The sequence below is a fragment of the Anarhichas minor genome, unplaced genomic scaffold (genome assembly GCF_050575085.1).
Source record: "Anarhichas minor isolate MPS153535 unplaced genomic scaffold, ASM5057508v1 ptg000033l, whole genome shotgun sequence".
NCBI lineage: Eukaryota > Metazoa > Chordata > Actinopteri > Perciformes > Anarhichadidae > Anarhichas > Anarhichas minor.
Window position 1 is genome coordinate 2654538 of NW_027466479.1, and position 16083 is coordinate 2670620.

General features: G+C 40.4%; 1 protein-coding gene across 2 annotated transcripts in view; it reads right to left on the bottom strand.

Annotated features, from left to right (window-relative positions):
- LOC142965351 (immunoglobulin superfamily DCC subclass member 3) overlaps positions 1-16083 on the bottom strand; it is a 32432-nt gene that overhangs the window by 5515 nt on the left and 10834 nt on the right. For both annotated transcript variants that reach the window (XM_076106267.1, XM_076106266.1), the window contains exons 4-12: positions 15470-15600; positions 15045-15182; positions 14752-14910; positions 7441-7606; positions 6248-6498; positions 5933-6097; positions 4929-5117; positions 2227-2340; positions 42-168 (exon numbers count right to left, since the gene is read on the bottom strand). In XM_076106267.1, coding sequence (XP_075962382.1) covers positions 42-168; positions 2227-2340; positions 4929-5117; positions 5933-6097; positions 6248-6498; positions 7441-7606; positions 14752-14910; positions 15045-15182; positions 15470-15600 — 1440 coding nt within the window. The remainder of the gene's footprint in view (positions 1-41; positions 169-2226; positions 2341-4928; positions 5118-5932; positions 6098-6247; positions 6499-7440; positions 7607-14751; positions 14911-15044; positions 15183-15469; positions 15601-16083) is intronic.

A 16083-nucleotide genomic window follows, 5' to 3' on the forward strand; every position in this document is an offset into this window, starting at 1 on the left:
AATACATAGTAAAAATGGATGAACGGTGTGTTGGCATTTACCTGCGACGGTATCCGAACATGAGGAAGAGAACACAGAAGATGATGCAGGCGGTGCCTATATGGATGCCAATGACGATGCTGCCAAGAGATGCCTCTCCGTCCCTGCACTGACACAGACTGTCCCCTCCTGGAAACAAACCAGCACTAATGAGGAACATCCTTCCATCATACGGGGAAAAGCCTGAGACTCAGCCACACTTCACACATAGAAATGTTCCATTTTTTGTCCTATTGCTGATATTATAGTCTTAAGGCAAAGGTCAGATGGTCCATACGATTCATAGAATTGAGCATTGCAGTCTGGTGGTCCTTTGGATGTTTGCTTGCAACCATTTCAGTGTGAAAGCTTTCTGTCTAGCAGCCAATAGAACTTAAGCCCTAGCCCTATTTTTAGCCCTCTGCTCGAAAATTGCATACACATACCCATAGAGAGTCCAAGCTCTAACTACAAGGTCTATTTCAATAATTTTTATGCTAGAATACTGGTAACACTTGTGAGATGTGTTAAATTGTGTAAATATTGTGTATATGTTACTGGTTAATAACTGATACACTTATGGCACAGCTGAAATTGAAAAAAGTTCCAGGTTCGCTTGAAAAAAAGCACTTTTATTGAACTTTTTTTTTTAAAATAATGCCTGGCTTGGCCTAAAACCACACAAAAGTCATAGAACAACATGTGTTACATGTCCCCACAACATATTTTACTTCGATTGAGTGAAGCAGGCCAGCATACATGGTCATAAAAATCAAAATTTTGATTTTCGGAACCAGCTGTTGCATTGCTGTATACTCATTTTATATACTATATAACTACATATTAACTATATATTCACTTGCTTTATCACTAAGACTGTTCAATACATCATAATAAAGCAGTTTGCAATAATTTTCAGCCATGTTCAGTTATTTCCAGATGTCATATGTGTCATTCATGAAAAAAACCTGCTCTGACTCAGTGTGTATGTGCGATTTGTAAGGCCTGTGATTGGCCGATTTAGGTATATGACACGTCGTTGGGTCCGGAATAGTCCATTGAAAGCCGTCAGGGGTGTTATTTGGAATGCTGAGGGACATTAGTCAGTAAAAATCTTGATAAGGTGGGCTCGACCCCCATGCGAAAAATAGGTTGGTCCAGGCGAAGAATGCGGGCCATTTTCGCATGCCAGGTCACAGCACGTTCATTTCAATGCCGGCAGACAGAGCAGGAAATGCACTACAGCGCTGCAGCAGCTTTCAATGGATTAACTGTTTTTTTCTGGACGAAAATCGCCAAAAGGTATGTAGATTTTCAATTTTATTTCTCGAGAGCAGTGTGCGGTTTCTTGGGGTTTGTCCTGTGACCTTTGAATGCTTTGTCGGAGGTCTATTTGGACACGCTGGGTCGACGCCGCATCGAGCCCTCGTGTGATTTCATGTATCCTTCGGCCGTTTTCGCTGCCGGCTTTGTGATGAAAGATGAATTTCTGCTGCATAGTTGGCGGATTTTTTGCAGAAAAATCCTGATATTGTGATAAATCTTCTAGTGTATTGAATTAGTTTGTGTATACTGTGTATAATTGCGTAAAAAGACCGGCATGATGATTTTGCTCGGGCTTTTTTTTTTTTTTCGGTATTTTACATTTTTCATATTATTTGATGAAAAGTCCATTCGGAACCTCGGTACCGGTACTGGAAGCCCAATTGGGGCTCGCTCGGGCTAAAGAGGTTTTTAAAGAGTTATTCCTCCTATGCCATGAATTGTTGGGGGGGATTCTGCCCAGGCATAATGTGTCAAAAGAGCAATCACCTTCCAAATGTCTTTATGAGGTTGAGCTCAGAAATATGAAGATGATCAGCGATTTCTACTTTGTAGAACCGGAACATTAGATTATGTTCTTCCAACAGAACTCTCACTAGTAGCTCGAGTTTTCTGACTTTTACGTCTTGTCTGATTCGCTCTCACATTTTCTTTTGATATAGACAAATTGTGTATTATTAATTGGAATATTAGACATTTGTTGACTCATATCTCGTAGGCCTATGCATCTAATGATATATTAAGTAAAATAGCTTCATTAAGATAGTCTATTCATATTATTAATGAAGGTTTAAGCTGTGTTTAGGTTGTAAATTAGTACATATGTTTGCACTCTTCCGAAAGCCTTCACAGGTGTCAGAGGACCCGGTCTGTGATCATGCTCACCAGTGGCTTGGTCACTCACGCCTTCCTCTGCCAGCGACACCAGTCTCTTGGAGCAGTCACTCTCCCCGTTGCCATTGTAGGCCACCAGCTTCACTTCATACACTGCACCGGATTCTGAAACAGAGTCAGTCAGGAGTTTGAAACCATGTTTTTAAAAGGGAATGATTTGTGTCTTAACTTGAGGCATGTCAGAGGATGTGTGTTGTGTTTTAGCACCATCATACTCGGCTACCTACAAACCTACACAGTGCCTATTGTATTGGTAATGCACATCCTACAGATCAGTGAGAATATTGGATTAACTGCAGACCATTATTAAATCATCTACTGTAATTCATTTGAATCTCACATTGTATTAAGCAATGTGAGAATCTGACAAAAGCTCACTGTGTCTGTTTTATACCACATCACATCTTCTGTTCCTGTGTTATGTCTAACTCTCCTCCTCCTCATGTCCTCTTGGCTTTCTGGATCTTACAATCTCCTTGTCTTAGGCCAAGAGAACCCTTTCAGGCTGCTGCTGATTGTATTTCATGCTGTGAATTGAACCGGCTCAGTTAGTGGCACCACCCATTCTATAGTAAATGGTCATCGGCATCGATTTGTTAGAACGCAGAGTGTACGCTGCCTGTTGGGACTAATCCATGATGTGACGTTCGGCCATGCGGCCGCACTTCTGACTGCAATCACACCCAGTGCTGTTAGGTGATGAACTCAAGAGGTAATACTCATGTGACACATGAAACATGATTATGATTGACAGAGCGTGTGTTCAGTGAATTGTCCACAGTGTGGACAGCAGCTGTCTGGTTGACTGATAATAGACAGACTCTGTAGGCTCCATCTGTCAATAACCTTCTAGTCTGAACCGGGAGACATTCTTTCATGGTCATGACCTCTTTTTACTTCATAGAGTTTACTTTAAGAAATAAGATCAACTTGTGATGTACCAAATGCTAAAGTGCTCATACTTTATTTTCCATGTAGTTCCTAATGGTTTCCTCAGAAGTGGAAAGATTTTTTGGAAAAGCAATGACTTTGCCACTAATTACTAATAACTGTTACGTTCTGAGACAGTACGTTGAGTTGAGATTCTGAGCACTTCTTGATTTCCAGAACAATTTGAAAGAACTGCTCTGACTCAAACCAAAGCATTATATCATTCATTTATTATTGAATTTATTAATTCCACCGTTAAAGAAATTTAGGTAACACTTTCTATGACGCCCATATCTATAATGCAATACAAATACTTTCATATAGCATATTCTTGCATTTAGTACTGCATAATTATAGTTATAAGCACTCATGAATGTTCATAATGATTTGTAACTATAATCATAACACATTATAAAGTATTTTATAATTACTAATAACACCAAATAGCATAATACTTCTTCATTGCTGGTATGTAATACATTTAATAACTTTAATAATGCATTATAATGTAATTATAAGTTACTACGTTTTTTACTAACTAAGTCGTTAGTACAGTAAAAAGTATTCGTCCAACTTGTTGTGGATTATTCTTATAGATAGCATAGATTTAATATATTTGATATTTTTCACTTTACTTAAAGCAAACAATGAGCACGTATATCATGATACTTGACTTTGTAATTCATTATAATATGCTTTATAATGTGTTATGATTATTGTTATAATGCATTATCGATATTTATGAGTGCTTCTAACTATGATTATACCATGTTAAGATGTGTTACATATATGTTTATGATGCATTATAGACATAGACACACTGTTACATGTTCAGCTGACTTAAGACTCTACTTTTATTGTTATATATTATTATTATTATTATATATATATATATATATATATATATATATATATATATATATATATATATATATATATATATATATATATATATATATATATATATATATATATATATATATATATATATATATATACATACTGTCAGTATTTTGTTACAATTAATCAAATTCAGTGCTGCTGTTGATTTGTCACCTTGGTAGGTTCACCTTTGACACTGTCACCAGCAGAAAGAGACCTTTAGATAATATATGTAAAATTGTAAAAGAAAACTCTATATCGGAATATGACTGTTGATTATGTACACAATACACACACCACCCATACCAGGGTGTAAGTGATTCTTTTCAAATTTTGTAAATTAGTTTTTCAGGAGAGGTGTTAAGTTGAAACAGAATCAAACAACAGGAGAAGGCCGAGTGCAGCTGATGTCTCAGATTCAAATTCCATCATTTTGTCTAGTAGGTTGGGAAGATAAGTGTGTTGTTATGGTTACAGGCATTACAGGTGTCACTATGTAACTGATGTGGGGCGAAGACAGAGGCTTCTGTTCAGACATCTTGGTATAATGTGGGAATATTTATGGTTTATTCTATTCATTTCTTTTTCATTCCATCAGCAACTCTTCTACTTTGTTCATGCTGACCTGCTGTATAGTTCACTGATTCATGTGGTTTTCACTTCATTTACATGTAACTAGGACAGTTAGCCACCATGAACAAAAACATGGCAAGATTTCATTTTCACACATTGTTAGGGTGATGGTTGGGATTAGAATGTGTCAGCTACAGCAAACGAAGCAATGTTTGTACCCAGCCTCGGAGAAAGCCCTGTCTGAGAGACAAAACTGAGGACCTCTTAGCTCCTGAAGCACACACACACACACACACACACAGACTCACCCAGCTTAGAGATGGTGTGGGCATTGATGTGAGAGGGCAGCTGGATGGGCCTCTGGAAGTCGGCATGGGGGACCCTGCGGTAGGACAGCCTGAAGCCCTCAGCCTTGCCGGCCTTACTGGGGAGCTCCCAGAGCACCTGCACGGCGCTGGAGTTCACCACTTTGGTGAAGAAGGTGGGAGGGGTCGGCACTGGAGAGCGGAGACAGAAAGAGACAAGCTGATATAGACGAGACAAAAAAAAAGAGATAATGAGAACAGAGCAGGTTTGGTTGAGAACTGTGGTCAGCAGCAGCTGACAGGAAGTGGATTCAGCTCAACAAAGACACGGGAATATAAAAGAGCACAGATCAGCCAACAAAAGTAAAGAAACATTAATAAGACTTATGAAGGAACCCATTGAGGGATGGCATTTTTCATTTTATACCAGAGCAATTTTAATTTACCAGTTAGTGATGTTATTGCATAAATAGACTCATAAACTTGTACTAAATGTACTATTTATATATGGAAGCTGCTCATTTCTCTTAATTTTATTGGATCTCTGGTTACATAATGTGCTCTTTAAACATCAGCTGGAACTCACAAAAGATTTAGTGTACACCACTTGGTTTAATAAAAAACGTTTTTATACCTCTTAAGCACACATCTTCTCTTCAGAAACATGTAATGTGTGTACGTTTTTGCACTGTGACTCATTTGACTGCCCCACAACATCATGTGATGCATGAGTCATCTGTGTAAACATGTACTATGGAGCATCTCGGGATGTTTCAGTTGTCTTGTATCTAGATTCTTTTGTTTTCAACATGACTTCTCTAGCTTGTCTAATGTCTAATACTGGACTTTGGAATCTTATATTATTCTCACTGATCTTCTCTTTTCTCTCATCTTTTGGATTATGACCAATATGATTCACTGTGGTGTAGAAGTGAATAACCAACATGAATAAGGAAGCAGAGCAGGAATGAACCCCCCACGGTTCCTTCAGTGTTTCATGCTCTTACCGCCCCCTAGTGTTGTAGTCACCACGGTGTGGGACTGCTGGCTGGCTCCCAGAGGAGAGTACGCCTTCAGGTAGAGGGAGTAGGTGGTAGCTGGTTCCAGGTTGGTCACATCATGCTGGAAGGTACCTTTACTGATGGCTTCCTGCAGCTCCACACTGTCAGGCTCTGAAACACACACACACACACACACACACACACACACACACACAGGCATATATATTTAGTTATTATTACAACTAAACATGTTTGCATTTGAAGTACAGATGGTATCTTTCTAGTAGAGTCTTGCTGTGTGTGTGTGTGTCAGACACTTACCTCCGATCTTGCGGATGTGCAGGACATATCCGATGATGCTGTCAGTGACGGTGGCCGGCGGCTGGCTCCATGTGATCTGCAGAGCGTTGGTGGACAGCGCGCTGGCCGTGAGGCCCTGGGGGGCGGCGGGCAGGTCTTTAGCCTGGGCCACGGCTAGACGGGCGCTGGCTTGGTTGGTGCCGGCGCTGTTCTCGGCGATGCACTGGTAGATGGCCTCATCCTCTGAACTGATACGGGTCAGAGCCAGAGTGCTGCACAGATAACAACACACAGCTGCATCAATGCACTGATAGTCACATCAGTACAGGGAGTGTATGGAAAAACATGGAGTTAGTTAGTACAACTACACTTAATACTGCAACTTCACCTGCTCTACTGCTACTAATACTACTACCACTGCCATATATGTGGTATTAGCATTCAGTAACATTACAAATATCCCCGCTGTGAGATTATCTCATCTTATCATTCATATTGAACTATGTTTCTGTTTATCATTATGAAACAGGTCTAAAGTATTATGGTTGAAAAGTTATAGAATACAAAGACTTATGACGCCATCTAAGAGTACAAAATGCAGCAAGCATATGCATATGCTTAATATGTGATAAGGGGGTCCTTGGAAAATCTCCCTGGTCCCAAAACGTCTGAGGAGCCGTGGTCTACCCGGCTCAGTCAGCCCACTCTCTGTATGTACAACGGTTAAAAGACTTCTGTGCGTTAATGGGACCTGCATAGATTGGACTTTTTATAGAAAACTAAGGCCTGCATCTGACAATACTACTGCGACTATTGCAGAGGAACTCAGATAAGCCTCTTCTATGCTTCTGTCATATCTGCTGCCTGCTTCTAAAACCACCGCTATGGCCTGTGCCTCCCTCTCTCTTTTATATATTTGAATATAAGTGATAACTTATATTTATATCATAATTATGCCTTCTTTCCCGCCAGTGCTGTAGTGCTACTGCTGGCTCTGCCTTTGGGTTGCCGTGATATTTAACTTTATGATCAATGTGCATGCACGGTATTTGTCTTAATGTTTAATTACGTATTTAATAAATCATTCTGTGTGGCTGCCCATACTGTGCAGAGCTAAGAGTGGAGGGACTGAAGTCATTCCTGTCCTCAGTTTCTGCTAAATGAAATGGAAACGTCCCATAGTTACATCATAGGTCAGCAGTGCCATCACCCACCTGTTGTTGTTGGTCAGCTTGACGTTGAGTCCGGGCATCAGGACCTTGCCGTTCTTCAGCCAGATGAGGTGAGGCTCGGGAACACCCTGGGCCACACAAGTGAACACAGCACTGCCCCCTGCTGGTTTAGACACAGACTGCGGCCACTGCAGGAACTCAGGAGGAGCTGAGGAGAAGCAGAGAGGGAGGTGAGGCGTAATATAAATCTACATAACAGACTCAGACATCATTATTTGTTCGTGTGAAATTTTGTAAAATCTAGTTTTTGTCCAGCGACTTGAATAAATCATGTTGTTTGATGATGATGTTTGACCCGTTTAACTTCCTAAAACTAGCTCTAAGCAGTGTATAATACCCCATTTTTAAAATCCAAGCAAGTATTAGAATAAAGATACAATCATTTATTTCATAATCATTTGACTTGTGTGTTTTTATGCAAATAACCAGCATACATGACACTAATTAAGGAAAAGGATAACATCTAGAATTGACTCTGACTTCAGGACGGTTGAAACTATATTTTGGGACGGTGGTAAAAAAAATAAAAAGTCTAGAGCCTTGATGTCAATTCTAGGTCTTAGAGAGAAGATCGGAATTGGCAAAAAAAATAATCGGCAGGTCAGACTTTAAAAGATCACAATCACAGCATCTCTGAGCTTTGGGCTATAATCTCTATAACAATACATCCAATGCTGCATGCTAAGTTATCAACAGATCGGAATACAATTCATCACATCCTCAGACTGCAGGACTGATAGCTTTCAGGAATTGTGTGTAATCTTGGAATTTGTTTACATATATTAATTATATAATCATGTTCTTAGCAGAACAGAATAAGTGTGGTATGGAATTAAAAAACAACACTCAGATAAAATGAAATAGTAAACACACAGTCTGTGCTTTAACTTCATATGTCATGGAGGTCTCTGCAAACCCCAAAGGGTAGTCAGGTCCCTTTATAATAAACACACACACACACACACATGCAGCCTGCGGACCCCAGCCAGCCCCCGGCTGTCTAGATGCAGGGTTGACTGCTCCTCCTGACACCCAGTTCAAAACTAGAGGCACAATAGACATGCATATACTGGGATATGGACAGCAATCCTTAAGCTCTAAAGCCCCTCCCACTTCAGCCCACGCTCAGCATCTCATTGATCTATTGACCTCAACACTTTCTGTGACCCGCCACCCCCCAAACCATCCATCCATGAGCTGGGTGGGGGGTCGAGATGACCATTTCAATGACACATTCATCACTGCAGTTTTCTTTCTTCTATTGGTCAGAGTATTTTTATCAGAACCAGCTCCCAGTTGATCTGAGCCAGAACGAACCTGTGAAGGAGACAGAATGAAATGATACTGTAGGTGTGTGTGTGGTTGTTGTGTTGTACCATCACAGGAGCAAATGTAGACCTGGTGCGGTAAAGACGTGGTGCTGTCAGTTTTTGGGGTTTCTGAACCAAAAATACATTTCATAAATCGTTTCATATATCAGCCTCGTTTCACCCAGAAACGCACAATGCCTCGAGGTTAACGCTGCTGTTCAGTTTCAGGCCACAACACTACTTGGTCTAGGTTAAAAACAACAAGTCATGGTTTGATGGGTTTAATCCTAATGTAACAAACACAACAAGGTGACTAGTAGTCAGCATGCACCTGGATGAAGGAGACCTGGATTATAATGCGTGAGTTGTGTGAGAGTCTGAACAGAGATCTGTTCTGATGCAGCATTGCTCCTGTTTACTTCATCTTTATTCTCTGGTTTCTGATTCTTCCTTCACCGTGGAGTTTTCACAGGCGTGAAGTATTCCTTTAATATACTTTGTGCAGTGATTAAGAATAAATCATATGTCCCCGTGTATGATTTAACAAACAGCTGCCAACAATCACAAATGAAATAGTATTTATGAAGGCTATGGTGTAATCACTGCATTGTAATGCAGTTTGACCATAATGGATTAGCTATCTCAAGACAGTTTACACCAGCATATATAATAAAAGATCATGTTTCAGGCATTGTTACTTAATTTGCTCTGTGTGTGTGTGTGTGTGTGTGTGTGTGTGTGTGTGTGCGTGTGTGCTCATTATCTCTAAGGGGGGGGGGTAGCTGTCCACCCATTGATCTGTTCATCTGTCCCACCATCATGTTAGAAAGTGTCAGGCATCCTCAGCTGAGCGTTCATCAGTCGATCCATACTCTGTATTGATCGGTGATTCTGTTGACCTTGAGTTTCACCTCACCTCGTAACCTCTTTTTATGTTTGTTTGTTTTCTTTTATATTTGGGGGGGGGGGGCATACTTCAGGTACTGAACATTTACATATATGTGAGCCATAAAGCTGTTAAAATGGCAGTACAGGTACAAAATGTATGAGCAGTGGATGTATTTAAATACTAATAAATGAAAGTACTCCGAGGAACATTAGAGGTTCTAAATATGATTGCACTAAGCTGCAAAGAGTATTTTAATGTGTAATACTGCTTTTTTTAAGGGTCATTCATGACTTCATAACCATTTCCAAGGACGTTAACTGGAAACAACGATGTAATCCGGTAACGATTGGATACTTTTTAAGCATCATTGTTGGTTTAATCTACAGGAATGAAACAACTTGGAGGATGATCATATGTTTTGTATGTAAAGTCCAAACCAGTACAGCTGTCTGATCAATATTTCAATTTAAGGTTAAGTGGAGTATAAAGTAACATGAAATAAAAATGCTTAAGTAAAGTACCTGTAGTGTTCATATGTGTTTGTAACACCGACCACATTTGGACAGTTAGCATTCTGCTTTATTTCAGTCCACACCTTCTTACTGCCAGAGTGGACATAAACTACACTACATTGAACTTGTACTTAACTACACCCCCTAAATAAATGTACCTGCCAGCCTGGCCATACATACCCATTTGAATGGATTTTTCAACACATTTGGGGAAGAAGTTATGTGGCTCAGCGTGATACTTAGGAGTTTTTTAGCTGATGTTCACATTATATGTGAGAAGTGCATTGAGGCCCTCACTGGGATCTGCATGATAAAAGATCTGCAGCTCATCTCGTCTGCAAAACGAGTCAAGAAAAATGAGGAGGAAGGAGGGAGGGATGGGCGTATTTAACGCACCATTCGCTAAAATGGCTGTCCATCCTTTGTGTCTCCCTCTCCGTGGTGACACCCTGGTTGCCATGACCCCTCCGCCGGGATGCTATTCATCTTCCTGCTCTCCCTAATTTACCCTGAGACCACACCTCCTTTCTCCATCCACCTCCATATCTGTCCGTCCTGACTCCACCGCCTCCTCCCTCACTCCAACCGTTTTCACACACATACGCCCTTCATCCTCCTGTCGAGGTCAGGGGTCAGAGGTCGTAGGTCATTAATTCCCCTTGGACCCCCCTCCGGCACCTCGCACCCTGCATTGACCGTCTAGCTGGCCTTTTTTGTCTCTTTGTATGTTGTCTTCTTTGTCCCTTCATTGTGACCATGACCGTGGACACACACACACTCACAGACAGACCTCTGCTAACCTTCACTCGACAAACAGCAGCCAGTTTCACTGGTTCCCACCCAACTTGACTTCAGCTGGACAACAAAAACATCTTCACAGCGTCTCTGTACTGGAGGATTTGACCGTAACAAAAGACAAATGCAGAACAAACATGTTCTTATTGTTTTATTATGTCTAATTGCAAAAATTGAACACTTTTTTGCAAAAAGATCATGTTTTATAGATTTAAAATGTTCTTTCTATTGGATTATGAGCTCAAATAAGTGTAGATTAGATTTAGAGCCTGTGAAGTGATGTTCAGAAATAATTACAAAGCCTGTGGTTGTAAATCCCCCTTTGAATACTCAATAAAAAAACAACATATAAGTTTATGAATGTAAAGAAAAGATACGGAAAAATGTATAAAATGTGCACAAATCAATGGTTTGTTATAACTGTTTTGTATCCATGCATATCTAACTTTAGTGTTGAACAGTTTTCTGCTGTGAATGTGTACTCAGATGGTCACAGAAGCTTTTCTTTTTTTCTCAGATTCTATGTGTAAACTCACCATTTCTTTTTTCTACGACTACACTTCTTTTCCTGCACATTTGAAAGCATCATTTCACAAGATCTGAATCCTGTTGAAACTTATCGAAGCCCATACATGTTAAACACACCTCCAACATATAGGAATGGCTATAAAGTAATGTTTTATCCCATATGTGCCATACAAGACACAATATGACATGATCTGCAATATGATGTTGTCACATTAAAAATGATATACAATGTACGCGATGATTTGAACAGTATTTCCGAAGATGACCGAGTGTTCTTAAAGGAATCAGCAGAGATTCATCTCACCTAATTATGACTGGGCATCGTCAAACAGCTTTATTGTAAAAATCTCATTTTGGATGCACCGCTGCAGAATGAGGACATTTCATTTCCTCTTCTGAACCACTGTGTGGGTGGTCATGCTCCCAGATAACCAAAGCCAAAAAGAGAGCAAATTGATCAATAAATGAATGAATATATTAGAGATCTGGCTCTGCTCCCCTCCTCTACATCAGAGGCACTGCCAATCACTGTGAGAGAGTGACAGGGAAAGTATTGATCGATCTGCTCAACAAGAACGGAGAGATGGATGGATGAAGGTAAAGCTTAATTATATGAATATAGATTGGTGGTAATTGAGAATACAAGAATTAAATGTGCTTCAGCTCTTTCTTTTGGTTTACATTTCAGATACACTGTTTGAAGTTACAGAGTATATACTATACTTCTCTCAACAATAGCTTGATTATAGCAGCCGTCTTAAACTGTGCTGAGGTGATCTCAGTGTTGTGTTTACTCTACAGACTGAGGGTCACTCAAGATGAGCAGCAACAAAAGTCTGGTTTAGAGGCACATCAACCACTTTACACATGAAGCTCAATGTACTGGTCATGAGGAGTACTCAGCCGGTTTACCATTCATATTATATATTGTATTCATCTGGAGCAGCTTAACAAAGTCGGAAAAAATAACCCTTATGATGTCATTAAGGTTATGTTTTGGAGACTAATAATTCATAACTAAAGTGTAGGCATAAAGTTTGAGAGGTATTGACATTTAATCGGTAGGGAGGGCATAATAAATATATGCTAATAGTTACATTATGGGAAATGTAGGATGCTTTGGTGCTTGACCCATACTGAAGACTAAAAGTCTGAAAATATTGGCCTCTGCTGCACAGATTGTGACCATTCTATTTTTAATCTGTCTCTCTCTCACAAGTCCCCCAACTTTATTGAAGTGAAATACAGAGTTAGTAATAGTACCACCCAAATGATCTTGTGCATGTTGAATATGTTGTACAGTAGTAAAATAAGTATTTCGATCCTTCACTTAAGTAAGAACAGATATGTTTTCATTTTTGCTTAATTTAGTTTTATGTAAAAAATGATGTAAAAATCTATTTATAAACGTACGAATGTACGCTATAATGTAGTCACTGTCTGTATGCAGTATGCTGTAGAAACCGGATGTGTTTAGGGATGTATATATGTATTTCTGCTAACCAAAGGTCACTCCCATGACTTACAACAAACAGAGAAATCAGAGCCTGGTAATTACAAATTGAACACTTTAACACTCTTCTTGTTTCTGTCTTGTGTGCACTCTAACGCTCTGGGAGCTGCTATTTGAGCTGGCCTCAGGACAGCTAATTAAAACACAGCTATTGACTGTGAGAATTAGAAGTGATATAATGTATGGACATCTGCAGGGTGATGGATGAGCCCCCGACCCCCTCCTCCCACAAACACACACACAGCTGAACACTGGTGTTAGTGCTTAGTTGTCATAAAGGAACTGCGAGGGGTGTGCATGTGGTTGAGGTGGGGATGGGTCTCACACCGGTAGTTTCACCACCATACAGCTGGCCAATGCTCCCAGCCTACACCCCCACTTAACAACCCGGGGCAAAGGTGAGAAAGAAAGGGTGGAGCTTTGCTATTGACCCCTTCCTTCCTCTCCCCTCACCACCACCGACAGTTAATATGGTCAAGTGCACACGCACGCCTGGTAAACAAAGACTGCAACATTGTCAGGTGTTCTGGACAGGATGCATCTATATCAGACTGTCAATTCACAAAACTGTGTACAGTATGATAACATGACAATTTTGATATGGTAATGTATAATTCAAATTATTCAAACTAAATTATATTTAATTCATCCTCACTCAGCCCTCCCTTCCCTGAATGCATCGTGCCCTGCACTAATGTGTTTTTATATTAAAGGAACAGTCCAACATTTGAGGTTTCATCAGTTTCATCTCTGTGTATCCAGTAGCCTACATAGACTGTACATAAGGATAGATGGCGTGTCTCCACTTCCTCCCACTGTCCAGAAGCGAACACAGATATCCCCTATACTGGCACAGATATCTGGAAATCTGAAAGTCATTTGGAGCCAGAGTCTGCGCAGTAATGATCATAAACCCGTGCTATCCCATCACGAGCACGGCCTCACCTAGATGCTGTATTACACTGACGTTAGCACCACGGTAGCTGTTTGGCTAGATACACACAACTTAATATCTCCACAAATACATTCATGATCAAATTGAAGAATGTTCTATTACAAAGACTCGTGATTCGTGTTTCGGAAACGTCACCAGCCTAAGAACACACACACAGTGGTCAAACAGTGCTGGCTAACCAAAATGTTGCTAAGCTAGCTCACGACACGGTCAAAGACTTCATGAACAGACATAGTACATAAAGATCTGTATGTGTAAAGATCTTTATCATGGTTGAGAAAAGTTCAGGTTCAAGTTACATCTCCTGTCCATGTTCTATGTAACTTGCCCAACACTGGTGTTAACAAGGTTTACATTCTTTAGTTCCACATATGATGGATGTTTTTAAGGCTAAGTCTGATATAAATGAATCCCAGAATTGTAAATCTACAGACGTTATGCATTTACTTCAATTAAATTCATGCAAAATAAATTGATTTAGTATTTGACCACCAGAAGGATGTTACTGCTGTATGAACAGGGTTTTTGCAACAGCCTTTGAAATTGACAGACAATAAACAGGGAAATTATGACTCATAACCTCAGTATTTTTGAAATGCTGGTTATGGTCCTGTCTGTACTGGACACAGAGAAACGATAACTTCTAACCATCTTCTCACCTGATGTACATATGTACAAAGAAGAGTATTTCCAAATAGTTAGTCAATACAGAATCAATGGTCACTACGGATGGCCAGTGAGGAGCTCTAGGATAGTTAACACTTGAGCAGTATGTCTCTGCATGGCCTCACCTTGTACAACGAGTCGTCCGAGTGCAGTTCGTCTCATTCTGGTGCCGGGCCGATTGGCAGCACACACATACACACCAGAGTGCTGCAGGGAAACATCTGAGATCATCAGGTTCCCGGTCCCCAGAACCTGGATACCCTCCACTCCAATGGAGCGTCCGTCTGATGAACACACAGACACAGAGACATTCAGAGATGGTTTGTGAAATAAAAATTCAAACATGCTTAAAATTGCACATCATTAATTCTCCTCCAATCAAGTACATTGACAGTCCATTAGAAATGTCCAGTGGTACCTAGCCTGCTCCAGGAAACAATGGGCCTTGGGTTTCCTGTGGCGATGCACTCCAAGATGGCCGTCTGATGGATGGTGATGGTCAGATTCTGGGGTCCTGACAAGATGAATGGCTCCTTGTAGGTTCTGGGAACTCCACCTGAGAGGATGACGGAAAACAAAAAGTGATTCGTTGTAAAAGCCTCCATTTTGGGATTAAAGCAATTTCTGTTTCAGTCGAGGACTGATGTACAGGAACATCTTAAGTTGGCAAAACAATCTGAGATACGGTGATGACAATTACCTCTACAGGTACATCGACACATTCCATATATCCTGTTAATACATGCAGGAATGAATAACGTAGCTCGAGCCAGAGGGAGTAGAATAACTAACCCTTGTTCTTTAACTACATGTATATTATATGCTACATGTGTGTCCACCTACCAGTGATGTTGAGCATGGCCTCGTGGCTGAAGCGAGTGTTGGCGGGGTTGGTGGCGACACAGCGGAAAACCCCTGCATCCACCTGCCTCACGCCTGTCACCTGGAGAATACCCATTGGCAGGAGAGTGTATCTGGACAGGGAGGAGAGGCATGTGTGCAGGTAAAAACATGTTTAAGGCATTTGCATATACAGTATATGTCCCATACATGACGCCATGGAAATATGTATCTATATGTATCTATCTTGTAATGAAAAGTAACACCCCAAAGTAGCACACAAGCGTCAGTATTATCGACGTATTTAACAGTAGTTTTATTATGTAACTCACGTACTTTTTTACACAACAAACCTAGTTATTATGCGTAAGAAAAATACTTCATTTAACCCAGACCAAGCCTAACCAAGTAGTTTTGTTGTATATGTAACCCTAAAAACCTCCGTTGGAAGTTTAATTTGAAAAGACACTATGCATGTGATAATTGGAAACTGTTGTTCCTGACACATCCAAAACAGCATAGTTTAAAGCAGAGGACCACTGACCGACAGGCTTGTATTTGGCGAGTTGGGAGTGAGAATGTGTTGGTAGGTTGCCAGCTAGAAACTGTACACCAGT